The 27310-nt window shown below is 47.5% G+C and overlaps 1 protein-coding gene across 1 annotated transcript; it reads left to right on the plus strand.

The window, feature by feature from the left end:
- Positions 1–2455: 2455 nt before the first annotated feature.
- On the plus strand, positions 2456–21623 carry SLC17A9 (solute carrier family 17 member 9; the record flags this gene model as incomplete). The annotated part of the gene is made up of 13 exons (XM_080354489.1): positions 2456–3106; positions 11518–11715; positions 13583–13722; positions 14346–14445; positions 15211–15341; positions 16136–16232; positions 16757–16853; positions 19052–19139; positions 19449–19483; positions 20049–20164; positions 20705–20760; positions 21323–21352; positions 21460–21623. Exons 1-13 carry the CDS (start codon positions 3009–3011, stop codon positions 21621–21623), a joined length of 1350 nt encoding a protein of 449 aa, XP_080210615.1. The 5' UTR covers positions 2456–3008.
- Between the last annotated feature and the right edge of the window lie 5687 nt (positions 21624–27310).

Here is a 27310-nt window from a genome sequence, read left to right on the forward strand (position 1 = left end):
TCCGAGTTCATTAAGAAGCTTATTAAATTGAGTTGGAGCGTGATCCCTGTGTGTCGTATCTTCACGGATAATGGGGCTTCCTGCTGCCGACAGCAGCTGAAAACATCCTCGCCGCAAAGAATAGAAATGCATGTTTTTTGCGCCCAATCTGCCTTTAGGCTACAGCAAGTTGAGATGGGTTCCAACCTGCACTGTGACTCTCTCATCCATCCAGAAGCATGTCACTGGTCAGTATCTGGTTTTGGTATAATGTTCTTAATGAAAAAGGACGAGTAGGTTTATCGCTGTTTCGTGAGCAAGTGTCCCATAGCTGACAAAACACAAAGCTTGTGAACAGCCCCCTCCAAATGATATTTGTTTCTTAATGGACATGTCCAGGTGCTAGAAATTGTTATTTCCCTCTCCCTTCTGCCTTTCACATGTTAGTTGGGGATTCCAACAGGATGCTGCTACTCACACCCACCTGGGTCAGTTTTGGCATGGGGGTTGCTGTCCACTGAACACCAACTTCTCCGATAATTTGCTTATTTTTCAGCATATTGCTGTCTGCAGTGGGTTTGCAAAGTCGCATTATTTAGCACTAGAAACCATGTGCGTTTTCTTCAGAGTGCGGACAAGTGGCACTGAAGCTGCTCTCGGTGAGCAGGAGCTTTGAAGCTGCAGTTAGGCCATCGTCTCTGGGACAAAAATTGTCCTTTGTGGAATGTGTGTGGGTATTTCTCCTTTCACACACCTTGGGCCTTGATCTGTGCTTAACTTCATCAAATCTTCAAATAATACAACCATTGTCTGGCTAAACTTCAATAGTAGTAAATGTCAGCTGAAATATTAACCCAATAATCTTTTGTTTGGTTTAATCTTTTGACAGATGAAGCTGAACACGAAAAACCAGAGAAGATCGTGTTCTTGCGTAAGATCATTTTCTTTACTCAGCCCCTGTCTTCTGAACTGATTCCATTTGCCATTTAATCAGCTTGGCGGGAGGTTGGCTTCTAGAAAATTACGCAGCAGTAAAAGGAACCACGTCTTTGTTTTTACCTTTTAAAATTATTTATCTGTATGTGATGGATGTTATGTTTAAGCACTTTTTTAAACTGCAGCTATTTTTTACAGTAAAACTAGGTGCTTACGTGAGAAGTAAATTTAGTCAAACAAGCTATTAATTGAGGAGGTGATGCTGAGCAGTGCAAGGGGAGGACCTAGAAGAGTACAACAAATACAGAAAACTTTGTGTGATGTGCCTCATTTCCAAATTGAATGATAATTTTAGCAAGTCAGTAGGAAATGTTGCAGTGTCTGTGTTGAAGGTGCTTGCATCCCACAGCAGTGAGACGTAACAGTACTAAGTCATACATGGGGATGAGTTAATGATTTATGAGTTAATAATGAGTTAATGATAATTTTCTGTAGCTGTGGTTACCTTTTCAGTTCTTTTCTGAGCATACTACACACATTTCACTTCTGTAGTTACATCAGCACTCATGAGCTTCAAACATATACACTATTTAGAAAAACAACAAATTGAACAACGGTTCTGATTTTTGGCTGCATTTTACCATGACTTGGCTCCCTCTTCTGGAAATGGGCACAGTAGCAGAGTGAATAAAATGACTTTCTTTATAGTTTCCAGTTTCCTGTCCCAATAAAGGAAAGAAAGCCTGCAACAGGATGAAGGTTGAGCCCTGTGGTTACTACACGTGGTTCCCCTCGGCTTCCACTTGCACCAAAGCTGGTTGGATTGTTTGTTTTCTCTGTTGGTAGCAGGTCTATGTGACCATGATTGTGCCACAGGCCTTTTGGGGCAGATCTCTTTCCTCTGAGGAAGAAATTCTGAAGAAAAGAATGAAGTCTGCTTTCTTGATTAAAGCTTTTGTCAGCCATGGAGACCTGGAAAATGTCCCCACAGTGTGTGAAGAACCTTTTGCTACTTCACTCTCTAAGGTTCAGCTCAATACTGTCCCTGCTCTTGATGTAAGTGGCTGCTCTTTGTGGACCTGCAAAGTGTCCAGGTTAGGAGAATGGGAGAGGTAACAAAACACCAGTCTGCCAAAGGCTGAATTGAATGAGCATTTCCAGGCTGGTGGCTGCAGGAGGAGCAGACGGGAGGTGCCTGCCCTGCACCTGCACCCTGTTCCTGTTGGTGCAGCCCAGGAACTGTGGTCCCTTTCCCAAGGACCATGTAGGACCGTGGCTCGGCTGAGTGGGAGCTCCTGCATCCTGAAGTTCTGCCATGGGCCACAAAATCACCTGAATGATGTCTTCACAAAGCTCTCTGCCTGCTCATTCATCGCCCTGAAGTGAGTCACGAGTCCTCTTGTTTTGGACTGAGATAACCATCATTTTAATTATCTATTTCCATAAAGTAGTCTGATAATCTCTCTCAGATAGAGCAAGGTAACAGCTCTATCCAACAGAGTTAAGTCAAGCTACAACTACGGATTCCTATTATTTTTTGTCCTAAAATTCTTCAGGTGGGAATATCATATTGAGCTCTAATGCTTAAAAAGCAGAGACGGAGACTTCTCCGCTGGCAAACCTATGAAAGCCAGAGGAGCACGGGCTGCCTTGCCGGCAGTGTTGCACTTTCCAAATGTCAGAGGGAGAGACCCTGCTTAGTCCTCTCTGTCAACCCCGCTCGATTTTGCCGATGGGTTTGTTAACTATTTACCAGCGGAGGAAAAAGAAGAAAAAGGGGAAAAACAATGGGAAAAAAATAGAGAAAAAAAAAAAAAGGAAAAGAAAATAGAAAAAGCACAACACCTATTCGTTGCTGTTCGATGGATAAACCGACCCCAGTTCGTTCACCCTCCGGGCGCCCGGGGTGCGATGCCGCCCCGGGCCAGCGGCAGCGGGTCCCCGCTTTGCCGGCGGCCCCGGGAAGCGGCGCGGCCGGCGGGACTTCCCGGAACGGCGGCGGGAGGCGCTGACACGTGGCCGCCGCTCGGCGGGGGGAGGGAGCCCGGCGGCCGCCGCGATGTGAAGCGGCGGAGGCGGAAGGCGCTGCCCGCATGGCCGCGGGTGCCGGCGGCAGGAATGTGCCGCTGTGCAGCGCCGAGCAGCGCGACGGCATGAGGAGGGATGGCGGCGGGGACCCGTACTGGTCCAGGTAAGGATGGAGCCGCTCCCGGGAAAAGCCGCTCCCCTCCTTGCAACGCTCGCCCGGGACCTCCTCGCATCCCCCGGCCGGTCCCTTCCCGGCCCCGGGACTCCCCGCAGCTTCGGGCAGGTTTAGCCGGAGGTTCCCTCCGCCACCTCCTGATGCAGGTTCGGGATGGAGGGGGTCAGGCAGCCTGAACCCTTCCCGGAGAGGCTGTTTCGGGAGGTGCCCAGTGCTCGCCGCTGGGATGCCGCCGGTCCCAGCCCCTCGTCTGCCCCTCCGAGGGTGCAGGAGGACGGTACAGGGGACGCGGACCCACCGGCCCGGACTGTCCCCACTGCCTCACTCCGCCAGCTCCACCAGAGACGGTTGAGGAAACAGGGAAGATGTTGAATTACTGAGAAACACCGGGGAAAAAAGTCTATTGAGCTTATTTCTGGCCTGTAGTCAGTTATTTAAACATGCCATTGAAAACACTAAGAGGTTCTTATCGAAGTGTTTGTTCCTGCAGGGATATTTGTACTGGTGATAGTAATTAATTAAGATAAAGCCTCGAATAGCAGCTGGGCAGCAGCTAAACAGCACGAACTGTTCTTCAAATGGAGGAACTGAAATAGTTAAAAACACTCTTAAGCCCAAGCTGCCCAGTTTTAACAGTAGGCGCATAAGCAAACACAGGGTGGTCTTGTGTTTGGAGCAGAGGCTACAAACCAGGGACGGAGCTGGGAGACGTGGGGCAGCGCTGCTCCTCTCTGCCACTCTGGCAAAGTCATCCAGCTCCTCGACCTCAGGATCTGCCGCTTCTCCCAGCTGGGGCAGGGTGAGATGGTGACGCAGAAGTACCGTGGAGCAGCTGGAAGTGATGGTCGGAGGCTTTTCCAAGCTGGGAGCCCCTGAACTTCACCGTGTCACCTCTGCACTTTTGAAATTGGCTTTAGTTTAACGCTGCCACAAAGAGGAACTGACGCCTGGCAGCCACAGTCGCCTGTAGCAATGAGCTGCTGGGTAAATTAAGGTTTATCATCAATTACTCCCTGCAGTGGCAACAGATGAATAGCTGGCGTTAAGCTGCTGTCCCAAGGGAGACTTGTCCTGCAGTCAGAGACCTGCAAGTCTGATCAAACCCACGCTCATCTCAAGAGTGAGGGCGTAGGTCTCAAAAGCCGACCTTTGGCACTAGGATTGCTAGAAATTTGAACGTTTTTCCTCTAGAAAAAAATGGAATACATTTGGCCAGAATGAACCCTCCAGTTTCTCAAATATCTTTTTTTTTTTTTTTTTTAAAAAAAAGAAACCATCAATAACACTTTCCAAAACAAGAAACTGTTGATGAAGACAGTCTGTTGGTCCAGACAGATGTGTTTTGAAGAGATTCTGACTATCTTAAGTGCTGTTAGTTATTGAAAGAATCTGGTTAATGCAGAGGAGCAGCCGGATAACCATATCTCCAATCAGATCGTTATCTATATTGGAGTAATTCACAGAAGCTGAGGTGAGGTCCCCATTGTTTGCTGTAGATGTGTGCACGTGGTCACAGCTCTTGTTTGGGGAGGTTTTATGGAGGTTTTATGGTCCAAAATAAACAGGGCAGTGCAGGGTGGGAATGGGAAGGGGGGAGCAGAAAAAGGGAGCGATCCACCAGATCACGCCAGCAGGTTGGTCAAGTTGTATAAAACACCTCGCTGGCTGGTTTCAAACCAATTTGGTGGATGGTTTTTAAACAGCATATGCAAATAAATAGCTCTCGCCATTTCCAGGTAATGAGTTATTGCCATGGAGGCAAGGTTTTGTTAAGTGGGGGAACTGACATGGGTTCTCCTTCCGTGCTCCAATAAAAGTCAGGCCAGGCAGCCTTCCAATATCTGTCTGCACCCTCAGTGCAAGGAGAGATAAGTGGTTATCTTGGCAGGTTTGTTCTTCTCATGCTGCTTCTTCTTTTGTCCTCCCTTTTTTCAGCTGGCTTTTCCTCCCTCTTCCGCTGTTCTTGCCCTACATTTTATCCTGCCTCTCCAGCTCCCTTTCCCAAACTTTTCTGCAGGTTTCCAATGGCTCCATTATTACACATCTCCTCTTGCTCTGCCAAGAACAACAAGATTTCTGTTTGGGGCTTGAAAATGCCCCCATGTTTATGTAGTGCCTCTGGACATTTGAATAGCACTTTTTAATGGAGATCTTAACATGCCCAAGCAGGATCCTTCAGGCAGTAGAAGTGTGTTGGCACCTCTGGTTTAACTGGAGGAGAGACCGAAGCACTGGGACATCTGTTTATCGCTAAAGGTTGCACACAGAGCCACGGGCAGGTCCAGCAGTAGGCACGGGGATCACATTTTGGACGGTACCTCCAGGAGAGAAATACAACATGGAAGAGTCAGCGTGTCCTGGGAAGCGAATGACTCCTGGAACCATTCGGCACCACCCAGCCTCTGGCTACACCCGAAGACAAGGGACTATTATAATCACAGTTTCTTCAGGGTCCAGAGATAAAAGCAGTTGTACCACTGGCCACAAGCTGGTCTCCAGTTTCCCGACCACACTGCCCGGAGCCAACGGTCACGTTGTTTTTCTGAGCTCTGTGCCCTGATCTTTTGTCAACATAACGTTGCAGCTTCAGTTGCTGCCTTTTTTTTTGGTTTGTTTGTTTTTTGTTGGATTTCTTTATTGTACAAGTTCCTCATGACCTTGCTAAGAACCTTTTTTTCACATGGAAAATGTAACCAAGGGAACCAAGAGACACATTTCATCTCTGGCTGATCCATGTATGGTCTTAGATCAGTGTGCAAAACATGTATGCACTTTATTAGTATGTTTTCCCACCATCTCCACCTGGAATTTAACAACTATTTCCAGCTCATAGGAGCGGCTGAAATCTAATTTTATCTTTGCTTTTGTCAAAAGCAAGAAATGAAGAGCGGGAATAAACCCAGAGCCACACGTGCTGAGCACCACTTTGTTGCTCTGCGGAAGGAGTTTGTTCTGACAGGAAACCAGCAGCTTTCCCAGGAAAAAAAAGGCCAGTGTCCTGTGTGCTGCTCGCGGTGGCTGTTAGCTGGTGGGCTGGAAAAAAGGGCAAAAACCCCTCCTCTAAACCCCAAAGCTGCTTTTGACAGCGACAAATCATTAGCTTGGAGCCAGTCTGCACCACGACAAAATCAACTCAAGGAGGGGGAAAAAAAGCCAACAAACCTCTCTCTTGAAAAGCATGTTAGATTTGCAAGAGAATCAGAAATTGTTGTTGAGAAAAACAAAGAGAAGTGAGAGGACTGTCAAACTGGGTTAAAAATAACTACCTGGGTATTATCTGCTGGCACGGAAGTGTCTGCATGATGTTGTGGTTACATCACGTCAGTCAGGCCGTGGTTGTGTTGGACATTACAGTAAATTAAAGCCATAGGCAGGTAAGCTGGAAAAGAGGTTTTCGAAGGGTGATGCTCCCATGGGAATGGGTCATGGGGAGCAGAATGTCCCCAGGTGTGTCCCCAGGGGGGACCACAGCACCGGATGCCTGTGCTGGAGACATTCCCCTGGGAGGTGTCCTCGTGTTTGGGCTACTGGGTGCTATTGGTTGGGAGCTGGTAGCCCTGCAGTGTGTCTGGGAGCTCAGTGCCACCATGGAGGCTCATCCCCATCCTGCTCATCCTGGGGTTCTTGCAGGGATGGGTGAGTAGCCACTGCTGGCGGCTGGGACGAGTGAGCGGTCTGGGGACACAGGAGGTGGCTCCAGGTGATGTACCCTCTGTGTACCTCTCACAGAGCTGGTTTTAGTCTCTTTTTACAGAAGAGAACTGAGACAGAGATATCCTAGGGGTGGGTGGTAATGCCCTGCCAATGATACCTGCGCCCACCTTGACTACAGCCAGTTCTGATACAGGTCAGGAGCTGCAGCTCCCGGTTCTTCTCCCACTTCCAATTACGGAAAACACCCACAAACCTTGGAGACAGCTTCTGACCAAGAGCTGTTGCTGGGACAGACACTTGGTAGTCTTGTTGTCTAACACAGCTCTCATACCACCTCAAAATACTGAACAGTCCAGACTTGTGCCTTGAGGGAGATGCTGAACTGTCATCTAATTGATAGCCTAAAATCCAGCAAGTCCATGTTAACAGTGACCTGCAGTGTCTGTAAACAGACAGACCTGCAGATGGGGGAAAGGAGGGAAGCAAGTCAAGAGAAATAAAGCTGAGTAAATATTTGTTCTGTGGCATCTACCAGAGAAATTCCTCCAGCAGGAAAACATGCTGGAGATAAAGATACCCTGTGCTGCTGGCTCTCCTGCCACGGCGGGACGGCTCGCCTTGGTTTTGCCCCTTTGAGTCTCTCAGGCGTCCTTGAAAATCAATCTTAACTGTGTGCTGTAAGCAGAGACCTGCTGGATTAGTGGGAGCCGGGTTCCAGGGGAATCACTAGATGTTTTGAAGCAAAGCTCTGACCACGGAGTGCCCAGGGCTGTGTTTGGAGGAGGAGAACCAGGGGGCATCAGACAGGTCTGCTCAAATATAGGGCTGCTGCCATGCAAATAGCTACCCAGGAAGATTCATTAGGGCTTGAGCTAATTATAGTCAGTCTGGGTGGTGATTGTAGGTTGATGAAATAGGAAGTGTTTTTGAGCTGCAAGGCTGCTTTGCTCGGTGAAGAGTGAGATGCGGGAGGGGGTGCACCTGCAGTGCCCATTGTGAGCAGAATGGCATGACGGGTCAGGAGAGCTCAGCCCGGGCAGCGAGGAGCTGCCACCATCACACAGCATGCAATTAAGTCAATTCGATGCGTTCAGACAAGCTCCGGTGATTCACCCGCCCTGTGGTTTGGAGGTGGCTGTCCCCTCCCATGGAGGTTTCTGTCCCACGTAGCTGGGGTCCGGTCAGGACGGGCACAGGGATGTGGGGATGCTCGGTGTGTTCCCATGGCTGGTGAGATGGACATGGTGACACTGTTGACACCAACAGCTGTGACTTCCTTAGGTTTAGATGTGCTTTACTCTGACTCAATCTGGTTATCTCCAGCACAGGCTATCTCTACCTCCCTCCTCAGGGAAGCCATTAGATTTAGTTTATTAGTGCTGGTAAAGCTCCGCTTCTCAGGCAGCTGGTATTACCTACAAAAACTGTTTGATTTGTCATTATTCTTTCGTTTTGAAGGAGAGTTTTAATTTTTCCCCTTTGTGCTAGTCAGGGTTTCTGCTGTAACCCTTGCTGTTGTTGTTTTGCACTGAGCAGAACAGTGAGTCATCGGCAGCCTCTGTGATAACTGTAATTAGGAGAAAATGCATTTACAAAGCTCTTCCCTCTGATGCAAGCACATCATTGTCCTTGCAGAGAAATAATTCTTGCTGTGCTTTCAGGTGGGTGTGGGCAGCTCGTGATTACATTTGACACTCGTGTTGTTTGAGTGGATTCTCCTAGCTGGATATGCTACCTACGGAGTGAGTGGTACCTGAAGCCATCTTTATACTTCCCACTTTTTATGAGCATAAGTCTCCACTAATGCTTTAAACACATGGGTGGTGAGAGCCTGGCCCAGGTTGCCCAGAGATGTGTTGGGTGCCCCATGCCTGGAGACATCCCAGGCCAGGCTGGATGGGGCTGTGAGCAACCTGAGCTGGTGAAGATGTCCCTCTTCATGGCAGGGATGGTACTGGGTGAGCTGGGAAGGTCCCTTCAACCCAAACTGTTGTGATTCTACAGAAAATGAATATAAATGTGTAGAATGGAGTAGTAATCAAAGAGAGTATTGAGACCATGTCACATACCCTGAGACTAACTTAGTACTTTTGAAAAAATAATAAAAGTCAAGTGAAAATAATTCACTAGGTTTTTGGCAAAATATCAGTGGGGATGAAGCTTGTTGGGAGAACATCTCTGCTGGGTGATCTCTTCCCACCGCTGTGTCCCAGCTGCGCTTTGCTGTTGGGCTTTTGCAGGGAGCCACATTGCACTTTGTTTCCAGCACTTGGGCAGGTTGGACTTGCTGCCTGGATAACCCAGTGCTGCTGGTCTGGCTACATCCCCCCTACCACCCCCAAGTCCCTTACGTGTCCCCAGTGCAGCGTGCTCATTGCTTTTTTGGGTTTAACCCCTTAGTACCAAACCGTGCTCCCCTGCACCTCCCCTGGACACCAGCATTGCTGTGCACAGGTTTTACTTCTCTTAGTTGCAAACACCCGTTGGAGCGAACAGACCTTGGCAATATTATGAAAAGAAGCAGAGCAAAGTCTAGTTGAGCTGCACAGGTCTTTTTCTCTCCATCTTACACCTTGCACAGCTGTGTAGGGTTTAAGGCCAAGGAAGAACTGTTGATCAAATATCCCATTAAAATGCTGCTGCACTCATCAGAATAAGCACTGGGGGAAGCGGCAGAGCTCAGCCCTGCTCCTGACAGCAAGAAGGCTTATAAAGCTCTCCCTGTGCTTCAGGGGGAAAACACAATTTAGAAGACTGTTTCGGTGGCTAAATAATAGGAAATACCTATGCGCATCACAGGCTGCTGTGTTTTACTTGGTCACTTCAATTGTTGCAGGTTCAGTACTCATATTAATCATCTCTGTGCTAATTATAGATAGCAGGAGTGATTGTGGCCCCGGACGGGCAACAGCCCATTTCTGCAGGTGCATCTGATGCTGGATCATCCTGAGGCAGCCCTCTGAGGGCTCTCCATAGCATTTTCCATCACTGGGTACCCCCCACCTCTGATGGGGGATTTTTACCCCAAATCATCTGCCTGTGTCATCGTGCTGGGGTTGATCTGACCCCAACACGCAGCGTCCAGGATCCATTGACTTTGCTGTGCTTTGCCGTAGGGAGATGAGGTTGGTGGAGCCGCTGCTGCCAGAGCTGCCCAGGGCAGCTGATTAAAAAACCAAATCACCTTTGGCTTTGCAGCAAATGAAGATATGATTGCTGCATATCTTCCTCTTGATATAAGACCAGGAGGGATTCTGAAGGTGTTTGTCTGCCAGCTCAACTGGCTGAGGCAGGTCAGCCCTTGGTTACTTATTCTTCCAGCAAAGATTCGTGAGGTTTTTTAGTTCCTGTGTTATTCTGTACATTTTTGTGTGTGCAAAGACAGTTCCAACCTTCAAAGCATCAACTGAAACACTTCCAGTTCCTCCTGCCAGAGTTTGCACCGGGTTGCTTATCTGCCTCATCAGGAAACAGCAATAAATCCACCTCCAGTGGGTACAACTGCCTGGTGTGGTTTACTTTTCATTGTTCCTTTGCCTCTCTCCGTGACGGGCCATTTGACACATTTATAAATGGTTTTGTGCTGTGGGGAATTAACCTACATTTATCATAATTCCAGTACAGAGAAATAACCGCTCATTTCAATGTAAGAAGTGACCCAGGTTATTTCCCACGCAGAAGGTGGGGATGTTTAGTCGGGTGGAAAGCACAGAGGTTAATGCCCCGGTACAGTGAATTCCCCGTCTCTGGAGCAGAGAGAGTCTGTTTGCTCAGTGCTTTGTGCTCTGGCCTCTGGGTGTAAGAATAACCAAATACAAATAATACAAATAGTGGTTGTTCTCACTGAGCTTTTAACTCCATAATTCATGGAGAAAGGGGCACCCAGACTCACACTAGGGCAGAGGAGTTCAGCTACACCTGGGGCCTGAAGTTTGCAGTGAAATGTGGGTCTCTGCTCCAGAAGCACGTCACTGACTTGGAACAGGAGAAAATTGCCTTCCCAGTTATTTCCAGCCTGTATCTTTTGCAGGAGCACTTTTCTTGGAGCTGAATATTCATGCACCAAAACATATATTCTGTTAACATATTATTACTCATATTATCTTAAACTTCTTATCAGGCCAGGCTGGATTATCTTGCTCATCTCTCTGGGCTATTCAACCCCCTCATGTCTTGTCTCTCACTAGAGAATTCCTGCATCTCCCTCCTCTTTAGGAAGGGCAACACACGCCGCTTCCCTTGGGGAATGGGTAGGAACACCAAATAACAAATGTTTGCTGCAAGAATGGTGCGTCTCATGTCTCATGCAAGTGCTTCCAACCTCATGCACTGACCTTTCCTTTGTTACTCTTATCTTTTAAGGAACAGTTTCTAAAGTTTTTGTTTGGGGAAAAAAAGCAAATAAAACAGTTTTTTCCCCTGCCTTTGCGTTGTTTTGCAGTCAACAGTGTCTGAGCAGCCCATTCTACCTTGCAGCCTATGGACAGACATTATTTTACTGCTGGGGTTGAATAATGTTTGGCATGAAAGTTAGAATCTATGATTCTGTGATGAAAGTCACCAGATGCAACGCGCCCTGTGTCAGAACAACTGTGCCACAGGGGGATTGCACTGACCTTCGTTTAATCAAGACTCATTGCAGCTTTTGAGCAAATGAGTCTGACCAGTAAGTCCTTCCTGTGCGTGGATCTACCAGGCAGACCATTCCCTCTGCCCTGTCCCCATCCTCCTCTCCATCCTTGCAGGCCCGAGTCCCGCATCTGGACGGTGATGCTGCTACTGGGGACGTGCCTGCTGTACTGCGCCCGCGTCACCGTCCCCATCTGCGCCATCGCCCTGAGCACCCACTTCGACTGGGACAAGAAGCAGTCCGGCATCGTGCTCAGCAGCTTCTTCTGGGGATACTGCTTGACACAGATTATCGGGGGACATATCAGTGATCAGTACTGGAAATTATTCTCATGTTTTGTTTTGTTTTGTTTTTTACCTCTGCTCAGGCTTTTTTTCAGGGGCTGGAGCACAAGTGTGATGGGAGCAGCTGAGGGACCTGGGGGGTTCAGCTGGAGAACGAGAGCTGAGGGGAGACCTTCTGATCTCTGAACTGCCTGAAATGAGCTTGGAACCAGGGGAAGTTGGGCTTTGCTCCCCAGGAACAAGCGTCAGGATGAGAGAAAACGGCCTCAAGTTGCGCCAGGGGAGGTTGAGGTTGGAACTTAGGAACAATTTCTTCCTGGAAAGGGCTGTTGGGCATTGGAACAGGCTGCCCAGGGCAGTGGTGGAGTCACTATCCCTGTAGGGGTTGAGCAGATGAGGAGATGAGCTTCTCAGGGACATGGGTTTATAGCAGTGTTGGGTTATGGTTGGACTCAATGATCTGGAGCGTCTTTCCAACCAAAACCATTCTATGATTCCATGAAATGACACTTCACTTGGTTTTGACCTCCAAGTTCATGTCTCAAGAGTGGCTGTGAAATTTTCACCCTGGAACAGCGATGGAATGGGAGGGTGAAGTGTGTCCATGGGGAGAAGCTTTGTGGGGCTCCGCAGGTTGCTCTGAAAGCAGCTGAGGTCTCTCCATCACTCAGGGTCTGTAGCTGTGATTCAGAAAGGGCACGTGTGGTTTTGACTGTCTGGTTAGATCTCTGGGTATTAAAATTGGCACTATGCTTATAGAGCAGCATGTGCTGGGGGCTTGCACAAGGACAGTCCCCACAATGGTCAAAGCCTCTGCGGTTCTTGCAGAGCAGCTGCCAGGACACATCTACAGTCATGTTAATGGACACTTAGACCAACATAGGTTTGGTTTTTTTTCACCTGGAAACAGTGAAGAGCACTTTTATATCAGCATATTTTTTTCTGATGGAGTTTGTTTTCAGTACTGGTTCATTAATTGGAATAAAAAAAGCAAAGCCACAAGCTTACATGTAAAGATGATGAAAGAAATAGTGGGTATGAAGCAGGCTTTATTTTAGAAATGTGATAAATGCTGATGCTCTTTGTATAGTTCATAGCTGCTGCTCACCAGTAGTGTTATTTGTCCATTAACAGACAGTTTAATCCCAGTGGTGCTGAACAGCCATTTGGAAGGGGTTATAGCTGCAATCACTAACCATGAGAAGAAAATATTTCCTTTTAGGAAGGAATACAGCTTTTTTCTATATGATCTGCAGTCATATCTTCATTTTCAGTTCAATGCCTCCAGTTTTTCCACCCTATATTTTTGTGCAATCTTTTCACATGCAAGTGCCCATCACGGTTTCTATCGTATTTGGGAAAATCTAGTGTCTTCATTTTATCATATCAATTGAAAACAAACTTTCACAGTTAGTTATAATGAAAGATATGAGTAATTATCTGCTCCAGTTCCTTTCCCCAGCCACCCTGTTCTTAGTGAGGAGGGCTTTCCTCTTTTGTGAGAAACACGTGCCTGGAAGGAGTACTTTAACCAGGCAGCGCACTATGCTATTTAATTATGTTCCTTAATAGTTTGCAAGCAAATGCCTGCAAAAATCAACAAACAAACAGACAGACAAAGCTGATGCAAAAAAGCAAATGGAAGAGAAAACACCGTCACTGGTTAAGAAAAGCAGAACGGTGACAGCAGCTTGGGCTTCTCCATCAGAGACTGGAGCGCATCAGTGCAGTCGTGTCCTGGGGTTGGTCTTCTCATCTGTGAGAGGAGAAGAACAGGTCTGATGGAACGTTTGCTCTTGAAAACAGGCTGAACTGGGAAGAACACTTGAGTTTTGGCCTGGGGGGCTGTGCCCTTTTGCCCCCTGCTTGTTTTTGATAGTGTGCTTTCTGTTCCAGAATAGGAGGTGAGAAGGTTCTCCTCCTCTCGGCGTCAGCATGGGGGTTCCTCACAGTCCTCACCCCGCTGCTCACCCACCTCACTTCTGCCCATCTCATTTTCATGACCTGCTCCAGGTTCCTCATGGGGCTGCTGCAAGGTGAGACCTGCGTCCTGGGTGTGTGTCTGTGCGTCCGTCTGCTCAGGGGCCTCCTTCCATATGAAGTAAATTCAGATGCGAGTTGTGTCTGGCAGTGCGTGGACCCCTTCTCCTCTGCCTCAAAACTGCCTTCACATCCAGAACTTCCATGGGAAAAGAAAGTGACATTTCTAGAGAAAGCGGCTGACAAATCATTCCCCTGTAGAGATCTCTGCCAGACAAGGGCTGCTGGCTCTGAAATCATCACTGCTCCTGCTTGATTTCACACATTTTAAACTCTTTCAAAGCACTCATGCAAAATTGGTCCTTGCCAAAACTTCTGGATAATTTGGGATGATTTTCCTTCTCTCTTGCTAAGGGAACCATTGGGATAAGTGCATCGACACTGATGGACTTACAGTAGCAGCAGTGATGATGAAGCAGGGGATTACGGAGAATGCACAAACAAACCTTTCATGGGGTTGAATTCACTCATTTTATTTTACATCCCTGTTACGAATTCACTGAAGGTTTTGTTGCTTTGTCTCAGTGTTTGGCTCCTGCTGGCTCTTTTAAATTTGCTTTTGATTTGCTGGTGAGGGCACAGGAGCCTGACCGCTCCTGCCTCGCTCCCTCGCTCGCAGGGGTGTATTTCCCATCCCTGGCCAGTCTCCTGTCCCAGAAGGTCCGGGAGAGCGAACGAGCCTTCACCTACAGCACCGTGGGGACCGGCTCGCAGTTTGGGTAAGTTCACAATGCTTTGAGTGGTGAGTGACGGTCTCCGGACATCACACATGATGAAATGCCATTAAACAGTTGGAGGCAAAACTTGCAGCCCAAAGTACATAGGGATTCCTGGGTCCTTGAGGACACCGGCTGTGGCTGAGGAAGCCTCAGGCAGTTGCTGTCGTGTATGTCAAAGATTTATGGTTTGTTTTTTTTTCCTTTCTTTTCAAGCCAGGCTTTGAAGAGTGTTTGCAACTTTTAATTACTACAGGAAACAGCCTGATTCAGTAGGAAGAGCAAGGGTCAGCCTGAGACTGTTCACCTGTCCTCGCTGATGAACGGAGATAATACGACTTTCCCAGCTCTGCTCATCTCCATGAGAATGTACTGTCTAAATAGAAGGGCTGCTTAAAAGCCAAATAGAAATATTACTGTGTTTAATCACTTAGTTTTCCAGCGTACTCATTTCTTTGGCTGATTTATACATTCTCTGAGATAGTTTCTGCACACCAGCAACCTCATTTTCTTTCCCCAACGAGCACGTTTCAGTGCAGGACAGGCGAGTGTGGGATCCTGTAGTGATTTCTCCTGCCCAGATGAGGATCCTGAGATGTCACACAGGGAACAGGGCAGGTTGCATAGTCACGAGGTGACCATGCAGATGGGCTCTTTAAAGTGCATTTGGTGACACCAGCACCCACCCCAGGGAGCATTTCCCACTGACATCTGCAGCCCAAACGCTCTTACCCAGACCTGTAAATCCCAGTGTGGCTTCCCTTGCAGGACGCTGGTGATCGGCGGTGCAGGGTCTCTCCTCCTGGACTGGTATGGCTGGGAGAGTGTTTTCTATTTCTCTGGTTTGCTCACTTTGCTCTGGGTTTACTGCACCTGCAAGTACCTCCTGAGTGAGAAAGGTAAGTGCCGCCACCGGTGCTCCCGAGGCTGCGCGACCCGATGGCTCCTCTCCTTTATTTTCTGTAAATCCCCCATATTTCTAAGATCATGCCTGGTTTTACATAAAACCCTTTTGTTCAGATGTATTTTATAATACATGCTGTGTCTCTATCCAAGACACTAAACCTAGAAACAAGGTTTTGAGCTCTTACATTGCTGATTTCCTATTTCAAGTCCCACGCTGGATTATGTTACTGTTGAGAGCCTGATCTGACTCCTCGGTACCCTTAAGCACCAGTGAAAACACTGAACAGAGCATGATCTTCAAAGTGGATTAAGCTAAAGCAGGGCAAGATACTTATTCCAAACTAAGAGCATCTACACATAGAGCTTTTAAAAAGCAGTTAATCCAGAATATCTCCTCCCAAATAGCTGTCTGGGAGTAATTCCACACGTGGGGAAATCATTACACCTGGTTACAGCATTATTAGTGCGAGCATGGTATAGAAGCCCAGCTCACCAGGAGCTGGTGCTGCACAAAATCTAAACCTGCTCCCTGCCCAACGGATTTTATTTAATTATAATGAGAGAAATAACAAGTGTGCGAAGATGGTTGGATGGGGAAGTGTGTGGATGCAGTGGAAAAATTTTGGTCAACATAACAAGGTGTTTTCCTGAGCATTCAGTGGTGGTATAGCCAAAAAGCAAGGGTTAGAGGATTAAAGGTAGTTGTATAGTGATCTCTCAGGGCTCCCTCCAGCTGCAAAGAAAATTACTGATCAGAGCTTTCCTTTGGATGTTTTCTTCCCTGCAGAACTCATCATCCCCATCGATTATTTAATAAGAAGCCTCTCGATAACTAAGCAGACCAAAGTTCCCTGGAAGCAGTTGTTTAGGAAGGCACCAATATGGTAGGTAGCTGTGTTCTCATTGCTGGCAAAACATCTTTTTAATTAGCCATTATTTTCTTTGGCATTCTGCATTTGGTACTGAAGCTTATCTGAGCACATTCCCAAGGGCTGTTTAAAGACAGGGAGGCTGCAGAGGCAGCGAGCCCATTCCTGCCTTGAATAACCATGGAGCATCTGCTGATAACAAATCCCTAGAAAACCCCAAACGACACCTCTTGGAACCGGGCAGCTCTTGCAGCACTCAAGGGACTGGTGGGAAATGCACTCGAACAACCGCTGCTGCAATTAACCTTGTCTGAACCTGGGACTGACGCTGGGCGCTGGAGGGTGAGGGCAGCGAGGGAAGGAGTGGTGCAAGCCAAAAGGAGCAGTTATCTGTGAAAAAAATCTCAGGAAGCAATCGTAGCACTGCGAGGGATTTATTTATAGCCCAGGAACTGAAATATTGGGTTGCTCGAGTGCACGTTTCCCACCCGGCGTGACCTGTCACTCCTGATTATTTTCTCCCCACTGTGTATTTCTAGGGCTGTCATCATCGCTCAGCTTTGCACGGCCAGCACGTTTTTCACTCTCCTTTCTTGGCTGCCGACTTTCTTTAAGGAAACTTTCCCTGAGTCAAAGGTAAGTTGGCTCTGAGGCACAGGCATTGCCGGTCTCCGTGCAAATGAGGTTGTGCTGGGTTCCTGTCCAAAGGGGTTGGTTGGGGAGTAAGGTGATGGCAAAGGAACTTGGTGAGAGCAGGAGGGGGTGCGAGGTTTCCCTGTGGGGTTGGAAGCTGTTACTCCCATGCACATGCATTTGGAGATAGAATCATAGAACAGTTTGGGTTGAAGGGACCTTCCCAACTTCCCCAGTGCCACTCCTGCTATGAGCAGGGACATCTTCACCAGCTCAGGTTGCTCAGAGCCCCATCCAGCCTGGCCTGAGATATCTCCAGGGATGGTTCATCCACCACCTCTCTGGGCAACCTGGGCCAGGCTCTCACCACCCTCTGTGTCAAAAATTTCTTCCTCATGTCCAGCCAGAGGTGCAAGCATCCTCCATCCAGGTAGGCAGAGGCTGGATTCCAGTTGCTTCCTTAGGGTTGCAGAAGTGAGGCAGAGCTGGGGCACTTTCCAGGAGGGAAGAAAGGGTTATAATTGGGTTTTAGTCTGCTTTTCTTCTCAGGGAAGAATGGTTTTCAAATGGCACAGACCTCGTGACATTATTGCAAATGACCATCAACCCATTCACTCCTGGGTTTTCACAGAGCTGTCTGTGAAAACGATAACTATCACTAAAAACTTGTACTTCAAAAATATTATGAAAGCTTCCTTCTCCTCATCACAAACAATGTCCCCATATTTCAGAAAACTAGGCAGTACTCAGCTGGGCTGAGAGCTGGTGTTCTTGTTCTCAGAAACTCAGACAATCTTTTCCACAATACCTCTGTTCTTTTTTTATGATTTCCAGAGCTTCTTACAAATGCCTTTTCATATTACATGTATAAGGCGCTTTATGGCATACTTGATATTTATATTAAAATCATCTCTTAAACCAGCAAACATATTGTTGTGACGAGATCTGTGCACCTCGAGTAATATGCTTGTGCAGCAGTAATTTACCATCTGTTAAGCATTATATTGTGGTGCCCTTATGTAAGATGCTCTATATAGCATTCCTGCATCTGATAATCGCTTCCTACATTTTAATAAATGAGGCTTGAGGATGCTTGATTTTAAAGGACGGGTGATAATCCTTAGTGTGGAAACCAATGTCACCTACCAGTTAAAGTCCCTTTCTGCAGGTGAGCTGCCTCCACCGCTGCCCCAGCCCACCTGGATGAAGGTGAAGGAGGATTTCAGCTGATGCTGCTCAGGGCGATGGGCCATAGGGATGAGACAAGAGTGATATGTTGGGGTTGACTTACTGAGCAACCTCAGATACTGGAGATATTAAACCACAAGTCCTATGGGGTAACATTTTCCGAAGTGACAAAGACACAAAGTTTCCAGGGCGATGAAAGATGCAGGTGGGTCCTGGTACAATTTCCAGGAGCAGCTGAAAGAGGATTATTTATACCCAAGATTATTCAGCCCTCCTGAGCATCCTGAAGCCGGGCGTCCTGCCTCCCGAGGAAGCGAGGGCTGTCTCCATGGATGGATGGGGAGGTTCAACCAGCTGAGGTGAAACCCAGCTCAGCCTGCACTGATTTCAGGTCCTCCAGGGACCTGGGCATCAAAACGCATCTGAGCAGCTGTAATCCAAATGATCAGTAATCGTCTGTGATTACAACTGCAGCAAGCTCTCTTAATTGAAAATAGACCAAAGTATGCTGCTAGCCATAATGTTACCTAATCCTGACATTAGAAAATCCAGCTGTGTTCCCCCAGCTTCGCAGTAATGCTGCTAATGAGGTTGTAGCTGATGTCAGAAATGTTGCTGGCAGCTTTACTGACAACCCATGGGACAGAGTAGAATCTCCAGCTTGCTTTCCAGGGCTTGGTGGCTCTCTGCCACATCACCTTGCCGAACAGTAAACTTTGCCACATTTAATCCCTCTTTCCCAGAGCAAACAGAGTTTTCTGCCTCCCCACTGGATGCAGAATCACCAGGACAGAAGGAAAAAGAACAAAGCTACTAAATGCCACAGCCCTGTGATGCTCCTGCCACCCTGGAGTGGTGCAGGGTGTAGTTGAGAGCTTGCTGAGATCCTTCAAGAAGTCCTGATCACTTCATTTTTCTTCCCTTCTACAAATATTGCAGGCTATCAAATGCAATATTTGAAAACAAACTCATCTCTGACAGCAAACCTCTCTTGATTTTTCGCTCTCTTTCAGGGTTGGGTGTTTAATGTCGTCCCCTGGCTGGTTGCAATTCCCACGAGCTTGTTCAGTGGATTTCTGTCTGATCATTTGATCAACCAGGGTAAGAGCTCTTTTGGGTTTTCCTCAGCTCTTATGTGATGTGGAAAGAAGATCTGAGTGGGAGGAGGTGGGCTTGTTGGTAGGGAAAAGACCCACCAAATAGACAAGGTGAGGTTCTGATATGAAAATGGGTTAAATAGTGTAGGATCCAAATCCATCTGTGTATTTGGGGCTCCTTCTGATCTCAGTCACAATATCCACCTGGAGATGAAGTCTGACCCTCTGAAATGCCCTTACCACGTGGTCTCTTGGCCACCTGAGCTCAGACCTGCTGAGCCGTGCTTAACTGTGACTCTCCTTTCTCTTCCAGGGTACAAAACCATCACTGTCCGTAAGTTCATGCAGGTGAGAGAGGTGAAACCACAGGAGTGACACTGGGGCTGCCTGCTGAGCTCAGCTTGCGCGGCACATGAGACCCGGGTGGAGCAGGGCTGGTGGGTTTAAGTGGAAGGAGGAAAGGTTTTGTAGCTTTGCATATAGACTAGTGCTCAGTGCGTATGGGAAATGCAATCCGGAGGGAAAAACCTGATGGAGAAACAGAGCATGGGCCAACAATAACATTGAGCACAGAGATTCGTGAGTGCTCCAGAGAGATGTACTGTCCCAGGCAAAGGCTGACCCCACGTTGTTACTACAAACGACTCCCTAGACACTAGGAAATAGCAATACATGGGTGAGCAGAAATAGAAATGCTGGGTGAGAGCACAGAGCGTCCTCTGCTCTGCAGCACCGCATCCCTCTCAACACACCTGTGGCACAGAATAGCAGGACACCAGGGAAAAAATGGCCTGAGAACCACCTGGTGGATCCAAGCTCATGCCATTGTAAAAGGGGACAGTTTGTCTGTGAAAGAAGTTGCTTTCTTCCTTCCAGAAAATGTGCTGTGATATTTAATTTTCCCCTCTTCCAGGTCATAGGCTCCGGTGTCTCAAGCATTTTTGCTTTATGCCTGGGCCAGACATCCAGTTTTTGCAAGGCGATAGTGTTTGCTTCCGCCTCTGTTGGACTTCAGACCTTTAACCACAGGTAACAAACATGATAACACCAGGAGCTGTGCCCCTTGGCTCTGACCCCACGCTCGGTATTTTGGGGTTTTGGAGGAGGCTGCCTCCATCTGACTGTCAGAGCAAGAACCGACTCTTGTCTGAGCATCGTGTGCTGGTCCCTGCGAGGCCGGTGGAACCGACTCTTGTCTGAGCATCGTGTGCTGGTCCCTGCGAGGCCGGTGGAGTTCAGTGCCCGCTGGGTTGGGACTGGTCTGGCAAACCTGTGTCATGGGGAAGGGCTGGATGTACCGAGGGCACTTTGGACCAGGCAGGGATTAGGGAGATGAAGCAGGAGGGGAATTGCATTTTGGCCTCTCTGACCGCTTTAATCTGAATCCTTTTCCTCCTGGTGCTCTACCGTGCTGCTTCACTCTCAGCCTCTTTCCTCCTTTCTCCTGACAGTGCCATTTATTGTCCAGGATCCTTTCATTTTGTTTGAAAAACTAAACTCTGTGTAAATGATGAAAAAGCAGTCGTGCTCCATTAAAACAGCCATTTCCCCCTCTCTGTTTCTCACTAGTGGCATTTCAGTGAATGTCCAGGATCTGGCCCCATCGTGTGCTGGCTTGCTGTTTGGTGAGGATTCCTGTGGGGTGTCGGTTTTGCTGCAGAGCTGGGGTGTACGGGACGGGGGGTGCACGGTTGTCTGAATTAAGGTTCGAGTTGCTTTGTGCAACATCTACTTGGTATTTGCACCCTCAGTTTCTTTCTGTGATATACCCGCCATTGCCAGGGGCTGGTAATGCACTAATGTGGCTTTGATTTGCCAAATGCTTCCCTGAACCAAAGGTTAGGGACAAGGATGAGTGTCAGTTGTCCCAGCCATTGGCAAAGTGTTTTGCTGTGCACAGCCTGGGTGTCAGGTGGGAGCCTGGATGAAAGCACTCATAGAATCACAGAGCATTTTGGATTGAAAGGACCTTCAAAGCTCACCCAGTGCCACCCCTGCCATGAGCAGGGACATGTTCACCAGCTCAGGTTGCTCAGAGCCCCGTCCAGCCTGGCCTGGGATGTCTCCAGGGATGGTTCATCCACCACCTCTCTGTCCAACCTGAGACAGGCTCTCACCACCCTCATTGTACAAAATTTCATCTTATGTCTGCGTTTTGAATATGCAATTTCTCTTTTTTCTTCGCAGGTGTTGGGAATACAGGTGGAGCCCTCCTAGGTAAGAGACCTCTCTGCAGCTCATCCTTTCCTGGGGAGTCCTCTGCTCTCCTCTCCAGGCAGGGTCTGGCCCCAGAACCTTTGCATTTCTGTTCTCTCCTGTCCCAGGTGTCATTTGCGTGTACTTGGCTGGCCACCTGATTGAGACGACTGGCTCCTGGATTTCTGTTTTCAACCTGGTGGCTGCTGTTAACAGCATTGGCCTCTGTGCATTCCTCGTGTTTGGAGCAGCCCAGAGGGTGGACACAGACTCTGAATATATGGACCTCTAGAGATGAGTCCAGCAAGCAGCCAAAACATCACATCTATATGTCATTGTCGCACAAGTGCCAAAGAACTTTATTTTTTTTTAGGTGATTAACAGGGAAAAAAAAATATACTGAGACCAAGTACATAATGGGTCTGAATGAAACCTATGGGAGAAAGAAAATCTAGGGTTCATTTTTTGCTCAGGGCACGGCTGATGGCCTCTAGAGCCATCCAGCTCAACATCTCCAGTGAAGATATGGCCCATGGGACTTGTTTACCCCAGACCATGTCTAGTGGACAAATATCTACATGGCCAAAGCAGCTTAACCCAAAGCGAGCTGCGGTTTGGATGCTCTGCACTGGAGTGGTCCCTCACCAAGGGGACCTGCTTTGCTGTATCAGGAGTGGGTCCCTCCGTTCTCCGCCATCCTGTGACAGCAGGGACGATGGCCAGCTCTCCGGCTGCCACCTGACACACGTTGTCAGAGCTCCAGGAAAGGAATAATCCAAACGAATGTACCTCTGACCTTAACCCTCCCTCATGTGCCTTCATTTTGCCATCTGCTCAGCAGGAACAAGCCAGGTGTACAAGAAAACGGGTTGTGAGATGGATTCAAGGCTTCCATTTAGGGGAAAGCTTCTGGCTGGACGTCTCCTGTAGACCCAGGGGCATGAGACTACATCAGTATTTCCTTCCCTGCATGGAAGGAAAGCTGAGCCAGGAGGTTGCAGAGCCAATGACCCGAACCAGCTGAGCCCAGCTTTGCTCAAGGGCAGAGCTTGAGGGCTCCCTCCTCTCCCAGGTCACTTATCTCCAGCTCTGAGCCGAGGTTGACCATCTCTGAGCCAAGGAAAGCTGCAGTTGCCCATGGTCAGGCTTAGCTGCGCTTGACTTCGCACTCTAGGTGCAGCCGAGGAGTCCCCCGGGATCTGGCTTGCCATGTGCTGTGAATGTGTAAGAACAACAGGTTGTATCCTGTGCGATGGATCTACACTCCCAGATGCTTTCCTCTTGATTAGACGTGTCCTCCATGTGCTTTCAAAGGGGTGTAGGAGGCTTTCCAAAGAGCCTGCAACAGGCAGGTTTTGTTTCAACATTAAGCATAAAGCAAATCTCTGCACCGGGGATCAATAGCACTGTATGTGGATCCTTGCTGTTCCCCCTGTCAGAGGGGAATACTCGGCTGTACACACCTCTGAGCCTGAATGTCTTAAGTTATTTATAAAGATTTTTAAATTTAGGTACCAAATTCTATATTTTATCTATGTGAGGCCTGATTCTGCATTCTTATTTTGAGTGGTACTCCCACCAAAACCCACAGTATTCCTAGAAGGAGAGAATATTCCAGCCTACAGTTTCTGGCTTTGTAGGATCCATTTTAAATGGGACATTTCATATTAAACCAATTCATTGCTTTTCCTTGCACCCATTGCTTGCAGCCTGAAAGGATCTCTTTGATTTCTCTCGTACTTACAAGGAAACTTCAGCTGAGACTTGGGAGCTGATTTCCCAAGGGACCTCGCTGTGCAGGAAAGCTATAGGTTCAGATGCATTTTCCTTAAGAAAAAATAAATTATCCCCTGCTTCTCATTTTGTTTTGGCCAAATTTCCTCTTGGAAGACATTTGGAGCCATGTTAAGTTTGTGAATAGCTGGGTTTATAGTGAAAATACAGACAGCCTTTTAATTGCAGAGAGCCAAATGAGTGCCACTAAACTAAGCTGAGCTTATTGGGGGTATTAAGAGATAAAGATGCAACTGCCTGATGTCTTCACAAGAGAATGGAGGATCAGTGTGGTCTGGTTGGGGGCCAGAGAGATAAGAAAGTATTTTTTTGTCCTTCTGTGCTTTTTTTCCCTAAAAGGCTGGTTACCAGCACAGGTACAACCCTGTATCTGGGGTGCTGCAGAGCCAGGACACGTGGACGCTGCTGGGAAGCACCTTAGAATCAGCGGGTAAAATGGGGAGGGCACACAGAGCAAATGGAAACCAGGCTTGCCAAAGGCCCGAGGCTGTGCAGACATGTCTGCCAGCCTTGTCTCTCCTCCAGTCCCAGCAGATTGTTTGCATGGCTTTTTCTATAGCAACACAGGAAAAAAAGAAAAAAAAGGTGGCTTTTTTATTAAAAAAAAAAAAAACACAAAAACCAAAGAACAAACCCAACATCTTCCCCAGCTGTTCAGCATTGCAGTTCAGGAGCACAAGGAGTGAATTCTGGTTGTCTTTGCTGGTTGCAGCATTTTCTGTGGATGAGTTGATCGGTTTGAATCACTCACATTTGACCCAGGCAGCTTGGGCATCCCTTGGTTCTACAAACTGGGAAATCTGGAACTGAGATTGTTAAAGGAAAGTCAACATTTCTGGCCTTCGCTGTAAATCCAGCTAACGTTTTTGTGGGTTGTCCGGATTATCTGTCCCTGTAAACGGGCTAATAAGTTGAATATTTGGAGTACAATTGAGGTTTAGGTTTTATTATATTCTTACCTCTTTGGTGAAGTATTGAAACCATTTGACATTGCTGTGCTAATATTTGTTTAAGCAACCTTGCCAAAGCTTGCCATCTGAGGGTTTTTGTTATGGAAGGACCTGAAAAAAATAAAGGTAGTGAATAATTTGCAGGCTGTCTGGTTTTCCTTTGAATGCAGAGATGCTAACTTGGTGATCAGTAAGGGACAGACGGACCTCAAGTGTGTTTAGTGTGATTAACTCCTTAGGGCTGGTGTGAGAGGACAGGGAAGCTGTGAGAATATCTAGGCTGGCAGATTTTTCCAGTATCCTCACATATACTTGGATGTTGGACCTCAGAGCACATCCAGCTACATCTTCTTCCCACTTATTTTGGAAAAATGACTGAAAAGCTGTTTTCAGTAGAGCTGTGGTCACTGCGGCATCAGGAGACATAGTCTGATAGAAATTTTTAGAGTAATAACACAAACGAAACAAGTATTTGGTGAAGTGGGATGTGCCCCTGCGGGCAGATCACCTTCCACCTGGAGACTGGACTAAATAATACATTGCCATCTTTTTTCCATCCTCACTGAGAGGTTCGAACAGATGCCAACAGAGGGAGCTGTTAGATTTGGGATGTGGCAGCTCCTGGCTGGCCGAGAGCTGCTGGGCCTGGCACAGCTGGCACAGCTGGAATGGCTGGTATGGCTTGCTTGGCTGGCAGAGGTGGCACAGCTGGAACAGCTGGCAGTGAGCAGATCCCAGCCCCATGGAGGAGCAGCCACTAAAGGAATTTTAGAGTCACACAATCAAGAAAATAAAGACTGCAGACTCCACTAATTCTCTTCTCAATGTGCTCTGGAAAAAAAAAAAAAAGGAAACTTTATGTTATGAAAGTGATGCTGAAGGTAATTCAGCAGAATGCAAGTTATTCTTAACTTTTCCTGTCCTTTTGCTCCTCTTGTAAAGGTACAGCCACCCCCTGACATACACACCTAAGCTGTTTTGACCTGAAAAGCTCTAAGAAGTCACAGACCCACCTTAAACCTTGCCCTATTCTTCTTCGTGGTATCCTGCAAGTGTGAAAATCCTGAGAGGAAAGGAGCTCTGCCATATTCCTTAAACTGGTCGGGCTGGGACTGGTACGGTGCAAAAGGGACTGGGAATTTGTGACTGGGCTTAAAGGCTGATAAATCACAGGTACATTGTGTTCCTGCCGAGAGCTGGAATTGATGGGTTGGTTTGTATTTAAGTTGTTTGGGGCACATTCAGTAGCTAGCTCTGGAGCATTGGAAAAATACTGTTTTATTGCAGTTTGCATAACACTAAATCAATAAAACCATCCGAGCAGATGGAAAGCAAAACACAGAAGAAAAAAAGCACTGTGTAGAGGAGAAAAGAAACAGCAAAGAGCATTTATCACTGATACGTTCGCCTTGAAAACACAAGCAGATGCTCTCACAGCAGAAACCTGATCTAACATCCACCTGCCAGGTCCCTGGGGCTGGGACATGCCCCAAAGTCACCACCATTCTGCAAAGGGCACCCAGTGCCGTAACAAGCAAAATATCACCATTTATTGCAGCCGTGACCTACTTCATGGCACGTAATGAGGAATTTTCCATTTCAAACTTTAATGCAATAATTAAGATGTCCATTAAGGTCTTTACAGTTTGACTGCTTGTAATTAAAAATGGGGGGGGGCAATGGCAGGGAGTTGCGGTCCAGGGCATCAAGCTCCCACCAGCAGCTTTAAATGCTCTCCCTGATTTTCCTTCTCAGCTTTGTTTCTTTCTTCAAAATAATTTTCCTGGTTTTGTTCATAACTGTCCTCAGGGCAGGTGGCCTGAAAACCACATGAAAACCAATCTTAATTCCCACAAGTACAGCGTGATTTGAAAAAGAAAAGAGCTTTTCTCCTCTACCAAAATACCTCCAAAATGCCAGTGCTCCTGCGATGCCATTTTTGGGGGTGTCTCTGAGCAGGGAGATCCTTGTGGCATCATTTTGAGCCAGGCTATCCCAGCCTGTGTAAGCCAGGACAGCCAAGCTCCATCAGCAGAAAGTCCCAGGAATAACCCGAAATCAGAATGTGAGCGCCAGCTGCAGGAATGGTCACTGGGATTTTATGCTTCAGTTGGTTTCCAGACTGGTGTAGCTCCCCGCTTACACAGTTCCCTGTGCAGGATTAAGGGTGGAGTAGGTTTTAATCCAATAATGAAAAGAGAACCTGCTATTAACCCACATCTTCCAAAGTGTCTCTGCTCCTGGGAGGCCAAAGTCCCGTTATCCAGTAATAGGATTTGGCCTCCTAAAGCAGTACTGAAATCGTTGTGAAATTTTGTTCCCAAATCACCAGATTTTTGCAAAGGATTAACAAAAATTAATGGTTTGACTGAGGAAGTGCCTGCCAGACAAGCTTCTGCTGATCCCTTGAGTCTTTCCCAAATTGCTTTCCCTTGCTCTGTCCAACTACCAATTTACTGGTGACTCGCTCCTGTTCTTCCAAACACAGCGCCAGGCACGATCTTCTGGCACTTCGGCATTAATTATTCCCTAATAAATTGCTTGTAATTTCATCTCCAAATGAAAAAAAAAAAAATAAAAATCCCACTTCCATAGGACACAATGGAAAGGTACACATGTAGCAATTATCGGTAGGATTTTACACAAAGAATTAGCAACCTGCTCGTGCATGTCCTGCATTCTCATTAAAAGCAAATGGTTTGTGGTTGACCGGGGATTTTCCTATGCAACCATTTAGGGTCGTTGCAGCTATTAAATTCCTTTCACATTGGGATTTTTCCCTGCTTTCCTACTGAGTCTTGTACAAACCCATTCATTTACAGTATCTCTCATGTACCTGCATACTTCTATGAGATTCATCCTCAGCCCTTCAGATACCCAGAGCTGGTGCAAACTTTGGCTGGTCACAGGAGCCTTTTTATGCTTTTTCTCTTATTTTGCCCCAAACAAGAAGCTACGGCTCGTGCCCATAAACCCAGTGTCACAAATCTCCCAGCTGCTGTTGCCTTCGTGTGGTTTTGCTGCTGCTACTCGCTACCTGCAGCTCCGTGTGCTGCCTCCTCCAGCATCCTCCCTCCGGCTCCTGCATCTCGCTGTCCATCACTCTCTCAGCCCCTCTCCGTGAGCACTCTGAGCTGGTTTGGGGGAGCAGATGAGGTCCCTGCACATCCCAGGCTCAGGGAAGGACATGTCCTCTTCTTCTGCACCCCTGACCCCGCTTATTTACTGGTTATTT

Source organism: Nesoenas mayeri (assembly GCF_963082525.1).
Source record: "Nesoenas mayeri genome assembly, chromosome: 16".
Taxonomy (NCBI): domain Eukaryota; kingdom Metazoa; phylum Chordata; class Aves; order Columbiformes; family Columbidae; genus Nesoenas; species Nesoenas mayeri.